This window comes from Carassius auratus, unplaced genomic scaffold (genome assembly GCF_003368295.1).
Source record: "Carassius auratus strain Wakin unplaced genomic scaffold, ASM336829v1 scaf_tig00038819, whole genome shotgun sequence".
Classification (NCBI taxonomy): Eukaryota; Metazoa; Chordata; class Actinopteri; order Cypriniformes; family Cyprinidae; genus Carassius; species Carassius auratus.
The window spans coordinates 103009-126612 of record NW_020526470.1 but is presented as its reverse complement, the minus strand read 5'-3'; the positions used below and the strand labels follow the sequence as shown (position 1 = coordinate 126612).

At 37.9% G+C, this 23604-nt stretch overlaps 1 protein-coding gene across 1 annotated transcript in view; it reads right to left on the bottom strand.

Annotated features, from left to right (window-relative positions):
• The window catches only part of LOC113083555 (sialoadhesin-like), a 28073-nt gene extending 5918 nt beyond the window's left edge, over positions 1-22155 (bottom strand). Inside the window, exons 1-6 of the mRNA XM_026254599.1 lie at positions 21898-22155; positions 15514-15576; positions 14280-14621; positions 12368-12619; positions 11851-12198; positions 11271-11522 (exon numbers count right to left, since the gene is read on the bottom strand). Coding sequence (XP_026110384.1) covers positions 11271-11522; positions 11851-12198; positions 12368-12619; positions 14280-14621; positions 15514-15574 — 1255 coding nt within the window. The 5' untranslated portion in view covers positions 15575-15576; positions 21898-22155. The remainder of the gene's footprint in view (positions 1-11270; positions 11523-11850; positions 12199-12367; positions 12620-14279; positions 14622-15513; positions 15577-21897) is intronic.
• Between the last annotated feature and the right edge of the window lie 1449 nt (positions 22156-23604).

The window sequence follows — 23604 nt, the reverse complement described above, 5'->3', positions numbered from 1 at the left end:
TGTTTATCTGCTTCTGTTACACTCGTCAAAGTGATACTGTAAGTGTTGTTATATTCACTGTCACACTGAACTCTTCCTCTCTTTTCTGGGTCTGAACACAGGTTCGGTGGATCTCCATCAGTAACAGTAGGTTTGGTCCAGAAAGCTGTTTTGAGCTCATGATCATGAGGATAGTTTAAAACACAGGACAATTTCACTGTTGAACCCTTTAATGCACAAACATATGAAGGACCATAATTCACCGTCAGATACTGCTGACCATCACCCCCTGAAACACAAAAATTGGATTTGAGCTGTTTTGTACACTGTAAAACCCGACAAGTTAACTTAACTCAAAACGTTTGAGTAAACAGATTGCCCTGATTTAAACCATGTAAGTTTGTTCATTCTAGTTCATTCTCAATAAGATCTTCTGTAGATGTCTGACAGAAATAAAGTCAGTCTGGTTATTAATAAGTGGAGCTGGTGATGCTGTTTGTGGGTTGTTTAATAAGATCTTGAGAGATTTCATGTATTTTATTTCAGTTGATTTCATCTAAGTCTGTGTCTGAAGTCAGTTGTAGTAGTTCTTGTGTTTCTCTTTTCTTCAGTGATTCTGTTTGTTAGCAGCAGCTGTTCATCACTAATTCTCAATCAGCACTCAGTTAATCACTTAATTACTTAATTGCAATGTATATCTTCTTTCAGTGAACTCGAACACGAACAGTGCTACGGACACTCTTTGCTCGACTTTAACATCTTGCTTAGACAACTTTTGCCCACTGTTGTCTAGGCCAGCACGCACTGCCCCATCTGCCCCCTGGCTGTCCGAGGTTCTCCGTGAACATTGCTCTAAACTCAGGGCTGCAGAGAGGAAATAGCAGAAATCAAAAAACTCTACGGACCTTAGTGTGTATCAATCTCTCCTCTCTTCCTTCTCTGCAAATGTCTTCACAGCTAAAACATCCTACTACCACAACAAAATTAACAGCTGCTGTGACGCTCGGACACTATTCAAGACTTTCTCTTCTCTTCTTAATCCGCCGCCTCCACCTCCTCCATCAACTCTTACAGCGGACGACTTTGCATCTTTCTTCACAAATAAAACGAGATCCATCAGTGAACAATTCTCCACACCACAGACTGAGGAAAACTTCACAATGACTGATGCACACTCTTTATCCTCCTTCTCCCCACTCTCAGAGATCAACGTCACCAAAATTCTCCTGTCCAATCATCCTACTACTTGTCCCCACTCACCTCCTTCAAGCAATCTCTTCTTCAGTCATACCTTCACTTACTCACATTATCAACTCCTCTCTTCAATCTGGAACATTTCCCTTAGCATTCAAGCAGGCTCGGGTAAGCCCACTGCTCAAGAAACCATCTCTAAATCCAGCGCTTCTTGAAAACTACAGACCGGTATCCCTTCTTCCATTCATTGCAAAGACACTTGAGCGGGCTGTGTTCAACCAGCTTTCTATGTTCCTTGGACAGAACAACCTCCTGGACAGCAACCAATCTGGCTTCAAAAGTGGCCACTCAACTGAGACTGCTCTGCTCTCGGTTACTGAAGCCCTGCGACTAGCAAGAGCAGCTTCAAAATCCTCGGTACTCATCTTACTGGACCTGTCTGCTGCTTTTGACACTGTTAATCACCACATTCTCCTGTCCACCCTCAGAAAGATGGGAATCTCTGGAACTGCTCTCCTGTGGGTTAAGTCCTACCTCTCTGACAGATCCTTCAGTGTGTCTTGGAGGGGTGATGTTTCTAAGTCACACCACCTTGCTACTGGGGTTCCTCAAGGCTCAGTACTTGGACCACTTCTCTTCTCCATCTACATGACATCTTTAGGATCTGTCATTCAGAAGCATGGCTTTTCTTATCACTGCTATGCTGATGACACCCAACTCTACTTCTCATTCCAGCCAGATGACCCGACGGTAGCTGCTCGCATTTCAGCCTGTCTGAGTGACATTTCTAGCTGGACCATCACCTTCAGCTTAACCTTACAAAGACTGAACTACTGGTGATTCCAGCTAACCCATTGATTAATCACAACTTCTCTATACAGCTGGGCTCGTCAACCATAACTCCTTCGAGGACAGCCAGAAACCTAGGAGTTGTGATGGATCATCAATTAAGCTTCACTGACCACATTGCTACAACGACCCGGTCCTGCAGGTTTGCCTTATACAACATTAGGAAGATTAGACCCTTCCTGTCAGAGCAAGCAACCCAACTTCTTGTCCAAGCTCTTGTTCTCTCCAGACTGGACTATTGTAATGCTCTCCTGGCGGGCCTTCCTGCATGTACTGTCAAGCCTCTGCAAATGATCCAGAATGCAGCAGCAAGGGTTGTCTTTAATGAGTCAAAAAAAGCTGACGTTACTCCTCTTCTCATCAGGTTACACTGGCTACCAGTAGCTGCTCGCATCAAATTCAAGGTACTGATGCTTGCCTACAAGACGACCACTGGCACGGCACCAACTTACCTAAACTCACTGGTTAAATCCTATGTGCCCTCCAGAAGTTTGCGCTCTGCAAGTGAACAACACCTTGTGGTGCCATCCCAAAGAAATTCAAAATCACTCTCACGGACCTTTTCCTGGACTGTGCCCAGCTGGTGGAATGACCTCCCAATCTCAATTCGTACAGCTGAGTCTTTACTCATTTTCAAGAAACATCTAAAGACTCATCTTTTTCGCCTGCACTTAACCTACTAACACCAGTACTTTTCCTTTTCTTGTCTTTTTCATTTAATTAAAAAAAATATATATTTATATACACCTGGCTATGCGTTCTATACTAGACTGAGACTTGTCATGGCACTTGTATTCTGTTGTTGTTCTCTTGTTGACCTGACTGCTTCTATTGTTCTCATTTGTAAGTCGCTTTGGATGTAAATGTAAATGTAAGTAAAGAGTACTTATAACTGTTAGTTTTAAAACTTAAATGGTTTAAGGCAATCGGTTTCCTCAAATGGTTTGAGTTAAAATAACTTGTCAGGTTTGAGTGAGGCTGTGTCTGAAGTCAGCTGTAGTTCCTTTCTCTCTTTTCTTCAGTGATTCTGTTTGTTAACAGCAGCTGTTCATCACTAAAGCTCAATTATCACTCAATTAATCACTTAATTTAATTGCAATGTAAATCTTCTTTCAGTGAACTCAACTGAATTAAGTTCAGAGTACTTAAACAGTTTAAGGCAATCGGTTTCCTCAAACGGTTTGAGTAAACTTAATTTGTCAGGTTTTTAAGGATATTTGTTTACTCAAACGGTTTGAGTTAAGTTACTTGTCGGGTTTTACAGTGTGGGTATTACCGTGTACCAGAGCTCTTCATCACTCAAGTGCAACGCTATCGAGCAAAGCTACTGAATTAGAAAACCATGCCTATCAAATCATAAAAGTTGTCAGTTTTACTGACTCTGACGCTCATTTCAACTGGAAACTGCCGTGAATCAGACATATAGGTACGTTTTTATCAGTTTTGAAGAAATGTATGCAGAGGCACGTGTTTCCAGTGAGCCTAGTTTTTATGTTAACTGACAGCAAAACACTTTAAGAGCTACAAAGTGTGAAGAGCTCAAGAGTTTTTCAAGAGTGTTAAAGTGTGTGTTTAGTGAATGTAACTGAAGACTCACCCGCAGTCATGATCACCAAGATCAGAGGAAGAGATGTTACGAGTGACGGCACCATAGTGATTTCTGCAATAAAAAACACAAACTTTATTGTGTTGATAATCAATAGACAGATCATAATGACTTCAGATTAATTGACTGCACATTGAAGGCTTGACGTGTGCTGAGGATGTTTCTCATGTCAGGCCTCGTGTGTCTAAAGACTTTCACAAAACATTTACATGTGTATCTTTATCAAATATTGAGCTTCTGGAGTTTATATTAAGTCATGACCGCATTTTTACAAATAATCTGTTGTAGATCTGTTATTTTACCAAATGTTAAAATGGTCTTACCACGCTGCAGTGTCAATGTCTGAGTGTCAACGCTCAAATGATATAAATATCAGCAGCTTAAAGAGTCAAATGACTAGTTTTCACACTTGAATATGCAGTTCAAAATATTCATCTTCCTCTTCCTGGACATGTGTAACTTCATCTCAACTACACAAGAACAACTCAAAGTCTCCAGATCCAAAAAAATAACAATCTTTAGGATTCACTGTTAATTAAATATTTGTGAGAAAATACCTGAAACATGAGAGAAAGAACTGTGTAAAGATGCTCATTACGGCTGCAGGAGCATCTATGTGTTTATAAGAGATGAAAGTAAAGAACTCTTAGATTCACTTCCTCTTTCTGATTTTAACTCTGTGTTTAACACATGGAGCGATGCTGCAATCAGGAGCAAATACACTGTGTTTAAGTGAGTCAGTGTCAGTCTCATAGACACTACCAGACTGACAAAAGATGAAGTACAAATAATATTGTTCTTCTAAAAGAACAGATCTATTGAATGACTTTACAAAAATTAAGAAACTGGGATTACTCCAGTCTTTTCTGTTCTTCCATTGACTTCACTGTCATCTGGTGGTCTAAAAAATGAAGCGCATCTTAATGCCTGCTACAGCAGTCTGACTGTTAGACAACATGATGATTTTAGAAACAATAAAAGGTAATTTCATGGGTTTGATTTAGGTTTATTTTAAGGGGTGGATTCAGGGTTAGAACCTTTTGGGCTCAAACCAACTATCTGACTGTTAAAAACAAAATCTGAGCAGAGCAGTGACATCCACTGATTAAAGCGAGAGAGCGAAATGTCACGAAAGAAGTGTGTTTTTGGTTGCCAGGGCAAGACAACCCTGCACAGATTACCAAAGAAAAAAAAGCATTAAGGGACCAGTGGATGGAGTTTATTTTTACAGAGCATCAACGGAGTTGTGCAAGTGTTTTTGTTTGTTCCCTGCATTTCGAAGATGCTTGTTTTACAAAAAAGGCCCAGTTTGACGCCAGATTTGCACATCGTTTATTTCTTAAGGATAATGCAGTCCCAACGAAATAGGGTCACAATCGTGTGTTGGAACCGCGTGCGGTGAGTAAAACTGCTTCAAATATCTCTGTGTTATTAACTTAGCTATCGGCGCGTAAGCACATCAAGTAAACAACATGCGATGTTGTCATCAAACTGCACTTTTCACATGTACAGCTTCAAAAAAAAAAAAAAAGACGACAAAGTGGAACTTAGTCATTTTCCACAACCGCTAAGCAAATATATACAGTTTTATTACATACCACATATAGACGTCGTTGCTGATGCTGCTCTTGTTAAATTTCAGCCTCTGGATCTGATTCTGGATCATAAATAAACGGCTGAATCTGACTGTTAGCCATGGTTTGTTTTGAATGATGTTTTTTCCACACGGTAATGTCACAGCTTCCAAACGCTCTCAACGCAAAAGCCTACTGGCGCTCGTGATTCTTTAGCTCCGCCCACACGTCACGCATCCAGCCGGTCGTGTTTTTCCGGGAAAAATCGTTACAGACTATCTTTCTCTTATAAATATAATAAAACTAAAGACTTTTTGGAGTTATGAAGGATGCAGTACTACTCTATAGGTACTCAAGATTAACAGGATATTGAGTGAAAACGAGCATTTCACCCTTCCCCCCCCCCCCCCCCCCCCCCCCCCCCCCTTAAGCTACTGTGTTACTTTCTGAACCTGTGGCTAAACAATATGAATTATTAGCTTTAACTCTTATCGTTTCTAGAACTGTACATCTTACAGTTGTTGGATGCTATAGACATCATTGGATTATAAGGAGCTTCTTATACTGGGTGATTTTAATGTGAATTGGTTGCAGTCAGCTTCTGATTGTCTTAAATTAATTTGTGATACTCTTAACTTCTCTCAGCTAGTTGAGATGCCCACTAGACCAAATTTGAAGGACTATAAAAAGTCAACATTAATTGATCTTATTTTTACAAATGTTCCACACAAATATTCATTGGCTTCTGTATTTGCAAATGATGTTAGTGATCACTGTGTTGTCACCATAGTTAGAGATACAAAACTATCTAAACAGAAATCACGTATCATTACAAAAAGGTGTTTGAAATATTTTAATGAGCAATGTTTTCTCCATGACCTTGCAACTTATGACTGCGAAACGATTTCCCTCATCCCCGATGTCGAGTCTGCTTGGAAATATTTTTATGATGGACTTAATTCGGTTTTTAATAGGCATGCACCAATTAACAAATTTAGAGTTAAAGGCAGGAATAACCCCTGGTTTTCTACAGCATTGTCTACTCTTATACGTGAACGGGATATTGCTTGGGCAACAGCTAGGCAATCTGATGTAGATTCTGATTGGACTTGTTTCAGACAGATTCAAAATAAATGTACAGTCGCCATCAGGAATGCTAAAGCCGACTACTTTATTGCTAAAACTACGACTAATTTAAATAATCCTAAAAAAAATTGGCAGAATATAAAATATATAGCAGGGAACAAAAAATCATCAGATTTTCCTTCACGTATAAATAAGGATTCCACTGTCATTTCTGATAAAGAGCAAATACTTAACCATTTTAATAAGCATTTTATTGATTCTGGGTCTTTATTCAAGTCGTACAATCTTTGGCCCTCAAATAATGACTTTGTTAGTGCAGAAACTAGTTTTAAAAAGGAAGAGTTCTCTTTTGTTCACATCAAGCGTACTGATGTCCATAAAGCACTTAAATCGCTTGATATAAACAAATCTCCAGGCCCTGACTGTGTGGAAACTATCTATTTGAAAATGGCAGCTGATATCATATCGACCCCTTTAACTTACCCACATAGCAACATTGTTTCGGCCCAGATCCGGCCCACATCTGGCACCCGTGGAAAGATGATCTGGCCCACATGCAGCGTGGAATGATGGCACTTGGGCGGACCGCTCCTGTTTGCCAGCTTTGAGCCACAAGCAGGCCATAGCAATGCCACATGTCAGCCAAAGTAAAGAAATTAATCATAAATGGACCTTATCTGAGCCACAACATATGTCTATATTAAATATGAAGTAATTTCAGCCTTAATAAGCCTGTTAACAAGCAGAATCACTGAAGGAAAGAAGAGAACAGAAAAAGAGATAAGCAGAAACACAAGAACTACAACTGACTTCAGCCACAACCTTAGATGAAATCAACTGAAGATAAAAGAAGCCATTAAATCTCTCAAGATCTCAGCAGAGGAGGAATAAACAACTCCACAAACATCTTTACCAGCTTCACTTATTACTAACCAGACTGACTTTATTTCTGTTAGACATCTACAAAAGTTTTTATTGAGAATTAACAAGGGTTTAACTCTAATGTGTGTCACCATAACAGAGATTAGTGTTTTCATTAGTTGGGCTCTTAACTCTTATTATATATTTTGTCTTTTTTGGCCACTGTGACAGTGTGTTTGTTAAATATATATATATATATATATATATATATATATATATATATATATATATATATATATATATATATATATATAATTTAATCCAAACAAAATTGAAATTACAAACTCTGTTGCTTATGGGACATTTTAAATTTATTATTCGATCACTCGAAGAAGACTCATTGATTTGTGATTGTTTTTAAGTGTTTTAAATAGTACATTTGTTGTTTCAATTTGTAAGTGTGACTGTAACTGCTGTCCATTCTTGGCCAGGACTCTCCTGTGAACGAGATTTTAATCTCAGAGAGATTTTCCTGGTTAAATAAAGGTCAAATAAACTTACAGTGTGAAGTTTCTTGCCATCCACTGGCCTTTTAAGTAACTTTAATTTTTAATTGTTAAAATTATGGTTACAAGTGATCACCTTTGTGTAAATGTCACTAACTACATCAGAACACTCAATAGCAAAATAAAAACAGGAACCTTATGTCTTATAAGCAGGTATCTTAAAATTATTATAACTTGGTTAGGGTTTTTATAGGAAAATAGACCAGATTACAATTAAGTGTAAAATGTGCTAAATTCTAATAATTATGTATTGATGAAAATAAAGACTTTTCTAGCAATGTTAAAATGTAATGTATTTAGCAATAAAATCACACAGTATGAACACACAAAACAAAATATCTGACTGTACAAATCAAGAGCTAAAAGGCCTTTGACTATTAAAGGTCTGAGTGGTGTCCATGTGTGATTGTAGAGAGAGGACAGTGTGTAATATTCATGATTAAGACTGAAATAAACCAGTGGATTTTAGGCTGAAAGCCATTAAAGGGGCTCCAATACTGTTTCATCCATTCATGAAAGGCATTCATGAGTTTTTTTTTACACTATTAAAGAGTTGGACTCTTATGCTAAGCATAGACAAAGTAAAAAAAATAAATAATACATTTTGGACGTATGATCTTACTTCCAGGTTCATACAAGTTTCAGAGAGTTTTTTTCATTCATGACGTAGACAAGGGTGGAAGTCCTTATATGGGCATTTCTCCTGGAATAATGCACCCGCACATGCATCGACTAGCGAGAGCGAGATCACATCCATCAACGAGCTTCATCTGGCGGCAGGGCTGCATGGGACTTGCTCTGGAAGAATGTCTCCAAAGAATTGTGTTTATGGTTGTAAGGGAAGGATAACTTTGTTCAGCTTCCTAAAGAACCCAGCGTTATATAAACAGTGGATACAGTCTGTTTTTCGAGGGGCAACAATGGAGTTTCACAAATGTGTTTGTTGATTAATGTTTTATAAATAGTGCCCAGTTTGACGCTAGAGTTGCACATTGTTTGATACTGAAAGATGAATCAGTCCCAGCTATTAAAGATCCTGGTCATGATTCAGAATGGCAGACGGTAAGTGAAACGGCATCAAATGTCTGTTTTGTTGGCATTCGGTCCTCAAGTGCTCATCGCTCTTTAGCTCCGCCCATGGTTCGCCTCCAGGAGCGCAGCTTTTTTACGGAAAAAAATCGTAAAGCTGTATCTTTCTTTCATAAATATGATAAAACTAAAGACTTTTTGGAGATATGAATGATGCAGTGCAACTCTATAAGTACTCGAGATTAAAATGAGATGATACTGTGTGTGTTATGCCTCCTTTAATTTCCAAACAGCAGAACAGTCCATGAATGTGTAAATGTGTGAAATCAAGCAGAGAAGGATCTGGAATATGACCTGGACTGAACTCAAACTCAGGTCTCCTGTGAGCATCAGATCGACCACATGTTCTTCATTTGACTGAGCTGTAGATCACGTCCTCAGATCTGGGGAGAAGGTTTATGAATATGATAATGTTACTCCAGCAGGTGACTATCCATCATTTCAACAACACAAAAACGAGAGGTCTGATTAAGCATTGAATGTGTCTCGTTTTGGTTCAGATGAATCGTTCCTCACCTGCTGGCATCAGACGGATGTTGAATCTCAGTGGTCTCTTCAGTCTTGTTCATGTCTTTGTTCTTGAAGTGATGGACACTGGCATACTGAATCTCTTCAGCATCTCCAGAGTCTTTTTCTGTTTGTTCTTTCCTCGAGCGTTTGGGTTTCTTCGCTTGAACCATAGCATACAGATCATCCGTCTGATTGGCTGATGCTTCTGAATACACTGGATCGTCATTGGTCGGAGCTGTTTCTTCTGATCTGCTGACAAGATCCCCCTGCTGTTTCATAAAATAACAATCACACAGATATCACAAGATCAATCTGAGATATTTTCTCAAATATTAGTCAAGCAACAGTACATTACTTTTTAAGTCTTAATTTTTATAGTCAAATATATAATCTATATCATGATCTTGCTGCTTTTGTAGATTGAGGTATGTTTTATCAAAATTGCCTGATTTTGTCTGACATCTTCAGCTCCACTGTCTCTCTTCTTCTTCCTGTAAAAAAAAATGTTTTGCAACAAATTACTGAACAGTATAATTTTTTGCAAGTAACATTTAATATTTTGCCATAATTTTAACAAATTCTGCATTTGTGTTAACTTGTGAAATTACTTTCTAATGCAAGGGACTCACTTAATAAACACAATGATAATGATGATGATGATGATGATGAAGATCAGTCCTCCACATCCCACCACAATCCCAATAACTGTGTGCAGAGCAGCTCTCTGAACCCCTGAAACAAGATGTTCATGAAGATCATTTCACACTAGAGACGGATGAAACTCAAAGAGTGTCTGTTTATAATGAATTGAGCGCAGCGTTAGTTCAGTCAGGCCACGGAGGTATGGGCTGTGACCAACTGATACGGTCAGCTGTCAAATGGCTCCAATCATACCATTCTCCTATTAGTCATGGGACATATAAACGTGGCACTACTGTTCGGTAAGTATGCTCAATGGCTCGCAACCCTCCCTCCCCATTATAAGCATGAGGACATTACTGTGCACCTTTTGGCTGTAGTGTCTTTGTTTCAAATGACTTAGGCTTTCAAATTGTAGCTGGTATGGACCTCACTGCTGAGAGACACTCATCTTCATAACCAGGCTAAAGGATAGACGTACCACTGCCACATCTACATGATTATCACTGTTTGCTTAAAGACATTACTAAGAGTCTTAATTGTCATGTATTTCCAAGCTGATGGTTCCAGGGGGTTAATGTTTAAGCTTTTAATTTGGGAGCAAGAAGCCCCATAAGGAACCATACCGCCAAAGATAGATTGTGTACAATAAACTCAAGTAACTTTCCAAAGTGGTCCTGTCTGAAATACCTTTAACAGAGACTGAAACAGATGCTGATCTCTGAGATCCATGTTGATTCTGAGTCTCACAATAGTAGCGTCCACTGTGACTGGAGTTAAAGCTGGAGATGATGAAACTCTGTCCAGATCCAACAGCTGAGCTTTGACTCTCCTTAAACCAGCTGAAGTTCAGAGCAGGAGGGTTTGAGTCACTGCTGCAGATCAGAGTCACTGAATCTCCCTCCACTATTTCACCAGACGGACTGATGGACACTGAGACACTCTTTGGAGGATCTAGATGAAATGTAAATGATGAATAATTACTTTATTTAACTTCTCTTATGGTTGTTGGCATTAACTGAAGTATATCCACAAGCAGAAATTAAAAGATTTTATTTGAGTGATGAGATCAGAAAGGTACATGTATTGATTTATAAACCCATGAAGATGGTCTCTACACACAGATTCTTGATTCACATTCATTTTCATATTATTACAATAGTAAATAAAGCATGTCTAATAATAAAATATGTCATCTATTCAGAATTAATAGTGAATGAATGATGAATTTATCAAACAAATCTGAAGTTAATTATGAAAATCTCTGAATAATCAGTGAAATATTTCTCTAATGTTAATGAATCAGTTTGTACTCACATCCTACTTGAAGATAAACAGGTGGAGACTTCAGATGTTCCTCTCCTGAAACAGCACACTGATAGTTTCCTGAATCATGAAGACTGACTGACTGCAGCTGAAGCTGATTCTCTCTGATGATTCCTGTAGTTAATATCTGTGTCTCTCTGAACCAGATGAATGTTGTTTGTTGAGGCAGAGAGCAGGAGCTTTTACATGTCAGATTGACTGAATCTGTCTCTTTCACACTCTGCTCTATCTCCACCTGCAGATCTGACAACAACATCTCACTGATTCACCATTATAGTTTCACCAACATAGCTTTAATGTTATAACAATTGAAACTTTAAGGAGATGAAATAGTAACAAATACAATATTTACATTTCAGCATTTGCTTTTTCCAAAGTAAATTGCACTGATTCAAGGTAATCACTCTATGATTTCCTGTATTTCCTGGGAATTGCTCTAATGGTTTTGTCATTATTAGTGCCATGCTCTACTGTTTGAACTTCTAGAATAACAGGTGACACAATCTGTGTTTTATATGCTCCATAATGTGTTTTACATATTTCTGTGGTGTGTGTGTGTCTGTAGCTCTACCTGTGACGTCCAGCTGAACTCCAGGAACCCCCGTCCATTTTCCATCCTTATTTTTTGTAGTGAATCTGCAGTTGTAGATGTGTTTATCTGCTTCTGTTACATTCATCAAAGTGATTCTGCAAGTGTTGTTTTTATATTCACGGTCACACTGAACTCTTCTGTTCTCTGGGTCTAAACACAGGTCAGGGGTTTCTGTAACAGCTACAGCAGGTTTGGTCCAGAAGACTGTTTTGAGCTGATGATCATGAGGATATTTTACAGTACAGGAGAGATTCATTGTTGACCCCTTTAATGCACAAACATATGAAGGACTGTAACTCACTCCCCAATCCTGCTGACCATCACCCGCTGAAACACAAAACACAGAAATTAGAAATATAATTAGGCTTTCAAACACACATTTCATTTTCTTTTAGATTTCAGCTGATGTCTAACTTTACAAACTCAATTCAAAAGAAATATAAAAATTAAAAGGTGTGAATATTTCACTAATGTTAAAGAATCAGTTTGTACTCACATCTTACTTTAAGATAAACAGGTGGAGAGATCAGATGTTCCTCTCCTGAAACAGCACACTGATAGTTTCCTGAATCATGACGACTGACTGACCGCAGCTGAAGCTGATTCTTTGTGATGATTCCTGTAGTTAATCTCTCTGTGTTTCTGAACCAGATGAATGTTGTTTGTTGAGGCAGAGAGCAGCTGCTTTTACATGTCAGAGTGACTGAATCTCCCTTATTCACACTCTGCTCTGTCTCCACCTGCAGATCTGACAACAACAACTCATTGATTCATCAGTTTAAAGTGACAGTCAACTTAAAATCCACTTAAAAATGTAAATTCAGTCATTAGGTGCGTTCGACTTCATGCAGCACTGCCCAAACCGATCGCAGTCTGACTTGAAGCAGTGCATGCCGGTTAGAAATGTTATCCGATTTGAGATGGCGCCGACGCTACATGACTGTCACACGTGTCATCAAAGTATCGAGAGTGTTTCGAGAGCAGGCGGTCGATTCAGCCGCCGCAGTTTCTCCAGAGCGACTTCAGGAGCGCTGATGACGACAGCTGCTTCACGATTGGCCAGATTCACCATATGAGAACGATCAAGTGTTTTTCGGGTAAGATGGCAACAAATCTGTGTTTTTAGAACGGTAAAATAATTTTTTATTAGTTTTAATTAGTCAAGTTTATCATAAAAGTGCATATACCCCACTGTATTAGTATTTAAAGAGTATATGATTATGTTGAACTTCATTCTTGAAAAGATGGCGCTGTATTAAGCAGTATATAAAAATTGTTTATGTTTGTCATGGAAATCTTTCTGAAACATCTGTGTATATGACAAATATTGCATTTAATTCACTTCATCTGTGATAAAGTATGCAAACACCGCGTGAGCGTCACTAACGGGAGCAGAAAGTGACAGCTCTTGTAGTCGTGCTTCAAGTCGAACACATTATTTATCACTCTGCTGTTGGCTCTTTCTTTTTCAGAACACATTTACAAATGTCCTGCTTGTGATTGTCCATTTAACAGCAGTTAAGTTCTTGTTTAAATGTACACTTTTCACAACATAACAATATTTCAAAGCAGATTTACAGCCAACTTTTGTTTCAATAAAACAATATCCTTGGGCCTAAATGAACAGGGAATCTAGCATTACTTTCTATTATCTCTTTCTTTTATTTCTCCTAATCTCAAGTGACTGTAGCCGGGTTTCCATCCAAAGTTGCAAATTTAACTTATGCGCAAAATTGGAATATCACACAAAAAAAGCAGCGTTTCCATCCAACAAGTCAAAGAGAACAAAATCATAACTTCCTTATAAACTGGCACTATACATCACTAAGAAAAGTAGGAGAAGCTACTGAATAAAAAAATTTTCATATATAAAAAAAATGCTTGCACCTCAGAACGAGCAGACGAAACACAATGAGTGGATGATGCTGTTTGGGAACGCAGTCGTTTAACAGTGCTAAGAGGCATATAAAAATACTTTGATGACAGACTTTGCTCGGGCGTTTCAGAATGAGCATAACATCATTTCAGATGCAGAGGAACAAGACATTTATTCGCAAAATGCATTTCCATCCCCCATTATTAGCATTGCCCCTTTTTCGCACAAGTCAAAACCTCAAGCGAGCTTAAAAATGTTTTTGTGAATTTTGTTATTTTTTCAGCGATACAAAACATTGATTCTGATACGATACTTAAAAATGCACAAAAAAGCAGGGTGATAAAAACCCAGCTACTGTCAAGACAACAACTAAAGTCTTCTGACAACAAGATAATATGATATACCAATAAAATACAGCTTGAAGTCACACGTTCAGCTAAATAGATGGAACAATTTGTGAATTTAGATTTAGATGTGTGTGCGTGTGTGTGTGTGTGTCTGTGTTGTATTTGTGAGAGTTCACTAGCTCTACCTGTGACGTCCAGCCGAGCTCCAGGAATCCCTGTCCATCTTCCTCTGTCTGTAGTGAATCTGCAGTTGTAGATGTGTTTATCTGATTCTGTTACACTCGTCAAAGTGATGCTGTGAGTGTCTTTATCTTCACGGTCACACTGAACTCTTCCTCTCTTTTCTGGGTCTAAACACAGGTTTGGTGGATCTCCATCAGTTACAGCAGGTTTGGTCCAGATGACTGTCTTTAGCTCATGATCATGAGGATATTTTACAGTACAGGACAGTTTCACTGTTGACCCCTTTAATGCACAAACATATGAAGGACTATAATTCACTGTCAGATACTGCTGACCATCAACCCCTGAAACACAGATTACAGTAGACAGTAGTTTACATTAGAAAATTAGGTGTTTTGAACCAATGTATATAAATAATTTTTTTTCAGTTTGACCATTTTTATGCAACCCAGCCTCATTGGAAATACGTGCCTCTACAAACATTTCTGCAACACTGTAATTACATTTCACAGCAGTTTCAAAGTGAAATGTCCCGAGAGTGGCACTAAAACACACATTTAATACGTGGCCATGGCAAGTTTTCATTACGTTGGTACAGGCAGGTATTGCAGAGTTTTGAGAAACTTACTGCAGATGTTCAGAAAGTTGTGTGTCACTAAAGATTAATGCTCTGTCATGTTGGAAATATCCCCTAAACCTACCCAAGAGTGTTAACAAATGTAAAAGTAATATAAAAATGTATTTGCTGATGGAGCTATTTTAACTTCCTCGTGTGGATTTGAGTTTTGTACCAGAGCTCTTAATCATTTAAGTACAACGCTATCGAGCAAAGCTACTGAATTAGAAAACCATGCATTATCAGATCGTGCAACATAATAGTTTTAAAGTCATAACATAATATTCTGCTAGTAATTGCAGAAGTGTGAAAATTAACCTTTATTCATCAAAACTCTGTGTTTGTAAATCATACTTTGTGTGAAAATGAATAAAAGTTGTCAGTTGTTGTTTTACTGCCTCTGATGCTCATTTCAACTGGAAACTGCCGTGAATCAGACATATATGTAAGTTTTTATCAGTTTTGCAGAAATGTATGCAGAGGCACGTGTTTCCAATGAGCCTAGATTGTTTTTATGTTAACTGACAGCAAAACACTTTAAGAGCTACAAAGTGTGAAGAGCTCAAGAGTTTTTCAAGAGTGTTAAAGTGTGTGTTTAGTGAGTGTAACTGAAGACTCACCCGCAGTCATGATCACCAACATCAGAGGAAGAGATGTTATGAGTGACGGCACCATAGTCATTTCTGCAATAAAAAACACAAACTTTATTGTGTTGATAATCAATAGACAGATCATAATGACTTCAGATTAATTGACTGCTCATTGAAGACTTGACGTGTGCTGAGGATGTTTTTCATGTCAGGTCTTGTGTGTCTAATCGAGGACATTTACTCATCAGAAAAGGGTCTAAACATTTCATCCATTGTTATTAAAGATGTAGCATTTGAGCACTTCTGTATCATCTCCTTTACTAATTAACTCAGAAGTTAAAGTTTTTGATGATATTGCTACTGTGAAAGGGGAACCAAGTTGATTCATATTTTCTATATTTGATAAAATCACACAGGCGTGAGACCTCAGGGATATCATCAGCTGATAAATTCAGATCTGCGTTCGCGGGCTTCTGCTAAGCCAGAGACAGACGTGTTTTTCAGCGCTGAGAATTATAACCAATCACACAAGATTCTGTTGAGCTTATGAATGCAATGACCAATCAGAGGTGTTCAGATGAGTCATCGTTAAACTGCTGGTGCTTCCGTGATTTTAATGGGAGTTTCTGAGAGTGACTGAACTCTAGACTGTCAGTGAAAATGTTCTTTGATAATGTAAATGTAATTTGCTCTCTTTCTGTACAATGAAAGAATAGTAGCCATATATTACATTAACTTTCAATGTTAAATTCACATCTAATATAAAGTCAGTCAGATCTTGAGAGATTTCATGTATTTTAATTCAGTTGATTTCATCTAAGGCTGTGTCTGAAGTCAGTTGTAGTAGTTCTTGTGTTTCTCTTTTCTTCAGTGATTCTGTTTGTTAACAGCAGCTGTTCATCACTAATTCTCAATCAGCACTTAGTTAATCACTTAATTACTTAAATGCAAAGTTTTAAAACTTACATGGTTTAAATCAAGGCAATCTATTTACTCAAACGGTTTGAGTAAAGTTTACTTATCGGGTTTTACAGTGCTATTTCTTTTGTCTGTTTTCTTAATTGCAGAATATTTATCATGTGCATCCAGTCCTTCGTGCTGTCTTTGCTGTAAACTGGTTTAAAGGGACAGAAGTGAGAGACTTATTTACCCTCATTTGATAAAACTGTTTTGAAAAAAAAATATTTTACATTTAGAAATTTCTAGAATATCTGTTTCTGGTTTTTTATTAGTGTAAAACTTTTCCAAAATAAAAAGTAAGTAAGTGAAATTTTCACTTATTTTTCACTAGATCTTGAAGTGTTCCTGTAGCTCAGTGGTAGAACATTGCATTAGCAAGCACAAGTTTGGGGGGTTCAATTCCCCGGGAACACATGATAGGTGAAAATTGTTAGCCTGAATGGACTGAAAGTTGCTTTGGATAAAAGTGTCTGCTAAATGTATTAATATAATATTATTTAATTCAATTTTACTCAATAAAATTTACTTATTATTATTTTTATTTTTTTACTTAACTTAGTGAAGTAGATTTACATAATTTCCAAATGTGTTAAATTTACTTGAAAAATGCTTGTGCAAATAATTGCCAAATAAAAATTAAGTAAATTTACTTATTACTTTTTTCAGTGTAGATACTACTGTTTTTGGCATGAAAATGAAGAGTGTGTGAGATTTGTGGCAGTGAATGCTGCTCCATGGGCACTTATAACAAGAACTGTGGATGAAGCATCAGCAGAAGATGATGAATTAAAGAAAGTCAGACTAGTCATACAGACTGTTGTTTTGATGAATGCAAGTCGTATGCTGCCAGTGAGCCAAGGATGATTGGACAGATAGTCTTGAGGGTTACACGCATTGTGTTACCACAGTCACTCCAAGCAAGAGCTTTAAACATAGCTCACAAAGGGCATTTGGGCATAGCAGACACCAACCAAACAGAACCTTTCATGTAAAGGTAACAGCACAGACAAACGGCAAGGTGGAGAGGCATGCATACAAACTGAGAAGCATACAGATTGCTCAGGCAGAGGGCTAAGACTAGAAAAAGGATTGCTGTAGGTATGTGGCAATGTACAGTGCTATTGACCACAACACTATTGTTTCCTGAAAATTGTTTTTGACCACTGAAGACCCAATGGTGGAATGTGGAACACAATATAAAATGAATACATCATTCTAACAAACAGCCAATCCAGAGTGTCCCACTAGATGGTAGAGTAGCTCCACAAATGAAACGAAAGGGACAACTCAAACTGTCTGAAGCCTTCTGCACACTGCATGATTTTAGCAATCCTATAATAGTATATCAAATCACACTGTGTGACATGCATCTAATAAACTTAAGACATGTGAATGCAGATTGTACAATTATGACACCTAGTGACTGATAGGCTACAATGCACGTTACTAAAACGTTAGTAGCATGTGCTAGTGGCAGTGATTGAAGCGGGCCAGTACGCACCAGCATGCAGTACTGGCACTTTGATATTTTATGCTGCGTTCCAGGCAGGTTTTTGAGCCCGTAAGTCATGACTTCAAACCACGACTCACGACTTTGTAGCGTTCCAGGCCAGTCACGCCAAACTTCCTGCAGGCGCAAGGAATTGTAGCTAGATTATTATATTTATTGCAATGTTATATTGTCCTAAAACCGTTTTTTCAATGTGTACCACTTTCATTAACACTTGATCCATAGGCTATATTAGCCGTAGGGGCTGCCATTGGTGTTTCACGGGCTATGTGACATCAGAGCTCGGAACTGGGAATACATTGATCTAGTACGAGTTCACGGGTGGGAAGTCACGGGTTTGACTGCCATTCCAATGCACTTTCACGGGTAGAAGGTTGGAAAAACACAGGTTACGGGTTGACTGGAACGCAGCATTAGTCTTTAGCATAATGCCACATTTGAGTGCATACCGGTAATTCTGACATGTTGCCAGTACTGAGTCAAAGCATCAGTGTTTGGGTGATAAGAAATGACACAGTGATTTCCAACTTCTGCAATGTTCAAGGATCCAGTAAGGGAATTTATCAGTAATAAGTTCATTGTACTTTTTATGTTTGCTGAAAAAAAGAGAAGCTGTTAAAGAGGATGTTAAAACAATTTGAGATAAGCAATTTTGAATTTTAGCACCATGTGGGTCGTAGCAGCAAACACACAGTACTGTATTTCTGTCACTGTCAGAAAATGAGCACAGGCTATCTTTGGTCGCGGGACTTTGACAACGGCCATCTTTGAACCTCTCTCACTATACAACATAAGAGCACAGACTAGGAGCCACGATCACAGAATAGTTTCACAATGCATGTCTTTTGTCTGGGATGTGAAGTGTGTAGAAGGCTTGGGAAATTTTTTGTTGAGTTATCTTGTTGAGGAAATGACATGAACTGAAATGTTGTAATATTAATATTATTGTACATAAGGTAAGTTATGTTTAAAAGATGTCTGAAATGTTCTCATGTTAAAATGGAATTCAAAAATACAAGAGCAACTTATTTGTTCGGCAGAGAAAGAAAACAAACATTTAATTTCTCAAGTTATCACTTGAGAAACTCCTTTGTGTTAGTGGCACTTAAATATGTTCACATTGAATATGACAGTTTAAAACACTCACCTAAAGGATTATTAGGAACGCTTGATAAATTTCTCATTAATGCAATTATCTAATCAACCAATCACATGGCAGTTGCTTCAGTGCATTTATGGGTGTGGTCCTGGTCAAGACAATCTCCTGAACTCAATACTGAATGTCAGAATGGGAAAGAAAGGTGAACGTGGCATGGTTGTTGGTGCCAGACGGGCCGGTCTAACTATTTCACAATCTGCTCAGTTACTGGGATTTTCATGCAAAACCGTTTCTAGGGTTTACAGAGAATGGTGTGAAAAGGGAAAAACATCCAGTATGTGGCAGTCCTGTGGGAGAAAAAGCCTTGTTGATGCTAGAGGTCAGAGGTGAATGGGCCGACTGATTCAAGCTGAGAGAAGAGCAACTTTGACTGAAATAGCCACTCGTTACAACCGAGGTATGCAGCAAAGCATTTGTGAAGCCACACCACGCACAACCTTGAGGCGGATGGGCTACAACAGCAGAAGACCCCACCGGGTACCACTCATCTCCACTACAAATAGGAAAAAGAGGCTACAATTTGCACAAGCTCACCAAAATTGGACATTTGAAGACTGGAAAAATGTTGCCTGGCCTGATGAGTCTCGATTTCTGTCGAGACATTCAGATGGTAGAGTCAGAATTTGGCGTAAACAGAATGAGAACATGGATCCATCATGCCTTGTTACCACTGTGCAGGCTGGTGGTGGTGGTGTAATGGTGTGGGTGATGTTTTCTTTGCACACTTTAGGCCCCTTAGTGCCAATTGGGCATTGTTTAAATGAGCATTGTTTCTGACCATGTCCATCCCTTTATGACCACCATGTACCCATCCTCTGATGGCTACTTCCAGCAGGATAATGCACCATGTCACAAAGCTCGAATCATTTCAAATTGGTTTCTTGAACATGACAAAGAGTTCACTGTACTAAAATGGCCCCCACAGTCACCAGATCTCAACCCAATAGAGCATCTTTGGGATGTGGTGGAACGGGAGCTTCATGCCATGGATGTGCACAAATCTCCATCAACTGCAAGATGCTATCCTGTCAATATGGGCCAACATTTCTAAAGAATGCTTTCAGCACCTTGTTGAATCAATGCCACGTAGAATTAAGGCAGTTCTGAGGTGAAAGAGGGTCAAACACAGTATTAGTATGGTGTTCCTAATAATCCTTTAGGTGAGTGTATGTTCATAATTGTCATCTTTGAGACACCCCCCAGAGTTGAGGTGCAGGAAACTCCTCTCTCACATATGCACTGGTTCCTCCTCATCCCCTTCCTTCCCCTCGCACATCCTTCCCTTCACTCAGTTCACTCAAAATGGTCAGTAGTAGAATATAATGAATATAATTACAGTCATGTTTGGTATCATTTGAATAGTCTCAGGGCGAGTGGTACAATGGTCTCAATCTTACAAAAGTAGACTAAAAGATAATACAGATCCTGAGAGTTAAGAGATATTTTGCTTACAGTAATTTGAGTGCCCTTTCCCAGGGTACTTCATGTAAATTGCTTCTGTTCTCTTTGAGTTGTAAAACCACCCAGGTTTGGGACCTGAGTTAATGCAAATTCCAATTATTAGTTCCTGTCTCCATCTTGAGGGATGTTTTCTTGGTCTAAGATACTTAAGGAAATGTTGCAAGAGGATCAGGGCCTTCTGTAGCAAGAATGAGCCCATAACATGAAGTGTCCACACACTTCATCATACTGTGTATTTCTCTAAAAGCCAAGTATGCATCTTACTCTTAAATTCATCTTTGAGAATTTGATGTCTTGTATTGATTAGATATCTTTCAATCGGCTATGCAAAGGGGAAATGTCACATATTGTAGCGTGGAGTCAGAGATGTTTGGATCCATATACAGTAGTTTATTAAAGAGAATGATCAAACAGGCAGAGATTAGAAAAAAGCTTCAGGTATGTCAGGGGATATCCAAAATCAGCAACAGTAACAAGCAGAGGTCGGGGCAGGCAGCAGAGAATCACAGTCGGTATAAACAATCCAGAGTCAAACACGGAAGGAACAAACACTAGGAAAACTCTTGGAAATGCTAGACAGAACTAAGCAAGACTTCGTAATGTGAGTGTAGATGAGTGCAACCTTTATAGTGTCACTGATAGGAAACAGGTCATACAAAATGAGGTCCTAGGTAGGGGTTTATAGGAAATGAAGTCCAGGGTGTACTGAGTCATGTGAAAGTCTGAGTGGTGAATAAACGGATGTGCAGTGACCGGATCATGACACATACCTTGTGTAATGCGTGTGACATGAGTTTCATGAACATCTTGTCTTGTGTCTGATTTAATTTAGCGTCTTTAGCTAGTTTGGGCAAAGACAACAATCAGATGTGCTAAAACAGCAGCCCTATTTAAATCCACTCAAAACCCATGTTTCACTGAGCAATTACTGAATGAACACTGTGCTACATCCAAATGATTGCGCTGTATTTTCTGTAGTATCCTCTTTTTAATTCTTAATGGTTTTAATTCATTTTAAATAAATGTTTTAATAATTTTAAATGATGCTTTGCTTTATGATTATTTTAATTTATTTTTAAGTTAAGCACTTTGAATTAGTATTGTGTATGAAAAACATTGCCTTGTCTAAAGAGCTCCACACATACATATGTATCTACAACAGATATTGAGTTTCTGGAATTAAAATCCATCAAATCAACATTAACCAAACCTTTTTATTTATTTATTTTTATTTTTATTTTATTTTTTCAAACAAGAGTTTTAGCCCTACATAAATATACTGTCTAATGCTAAATGCTGGTAAAAAAAAAAAAAATGGTCTTACCGTGCTGCAGTGTCAAAGTCTGTGTGTCGACACCCAAATGACAAAAATATCAGCAGCTTAAAGAGTCACATTTTAGAAAGTGTAGTTAAATTATTTGTCTTCCTCTTCCTGGATATGTGTGACACCATCTCAACTACACAAGAAGAACTTGAAAAGTCTCCAGATCCAAACAAATAGCAATCTTTAGAATTCTCTGTTAATAAATCTTTGTGAGAGAACACGTGAAACATGAGAGAAAGAACTGTGTAAAGATGTGGGGTTTTTAGAGATGAAGCTTTGTAAGTATCACTTCCTCTTTCTGAATGAAACTCTGTGTTTAACACATCAAGCGATGGTGCAACACAATATCATTTACCACAATCATGAGCAAATGAAAGTCATCATAGTAATTGTAGTAAGTTTTGGTTACACTTTATTTTACATTTACCTGTACTTACAGAATACTTACTTCAGAAAGTACTGGAAAATACAAAGTAATTAAATGTGTTTTTGTTTGGTTTAGGGTAGTTTCAGGGTTAGTATCTAGTTATTACCAAGTTGTTGCTTAGTTAATATCTTGTTTTGGCAATTTAAGTAAATTATAAAGTCATCTTTATACCATCTAAACCCACTTTTAAGATCAGGGAAAATAAGAAGCAAAGACAAAACAAAGTAAGTTATTTTTTACTTGGTTCATTTTGAATTTGGACTCAAAACCAACTGACTCTAAAAAAAAAAAAAGATTTTTAACAATTTTTATTACGCAATTGCATTGAGATTGGTAGCAATGAGGTTTTAGACAGCAAATATTACTCAAAGTAAAAACACATTTAACTGTTACATATTTCTCATCTTTGTATAAAATGAGATTTCAAACTTCAAAAGCATATCACCATAACACTCTGGAATGTGAGTAAATGATGACCAAAGGTTACAAAATAATGGCAGTGAAAAAATATTTTTTGTGATTTAAGATTGAATATCAGCTGTAAACTGACTAAGAAACTGATTCCAAAAACAAAATATCACACACTGGAACTGAAAACAAATGATATTGCAAATAAGTGCAGGTATTCTCATGCACTTAGCATGTGAGCATCACTGAACAGCAACACTGTGGCGAGTGGGGCGGGGCCGAGAGGCGTGGGAACGAGGAGTGAGGCCGGGTGTAGTGATTGGAGATGAGCTACACCTGCGCCCCACCGCCAGTATCGAGTACCACGTAGGAGATGGAAGGATATAAAACTGGAGCGACTATAGTGAAGGACGAGAGAGGACCAGGCCTGGGACATAATTTTATGTGTTTGCTTTTTATTTGCGCTGTTTTGTTTATTTTTGAATATTAAAGTGATTTTTGATTGTGTGCCGGTTCCCGCCTTCTTCTTCCCGATGAGTATGGAGATTTTATTGTTACAAACACATCGAACAGCAGCTTCACTTTACAGAAGAACACAATCTACTCAGATATCAGAGCAAATAGAGACTTTATTACAATAAGTTACAGATATTGAGTTTACCATGAAAACACTGCTTAGCTGTGTGATGAATAACATTATTAGAAAATATAAATGGAGTCTTTACTCCAGTAAAGAGACACTAAACTACATTATTGGGATGTTACTTTAAGAAATACAGAAGTTAAAATGTATTTGTGAGTGCAGCAGAAACATAAAGAAAATATGAAATGTACAATATACATTTGAAAGATTATAAAAAAAATTATAAGCT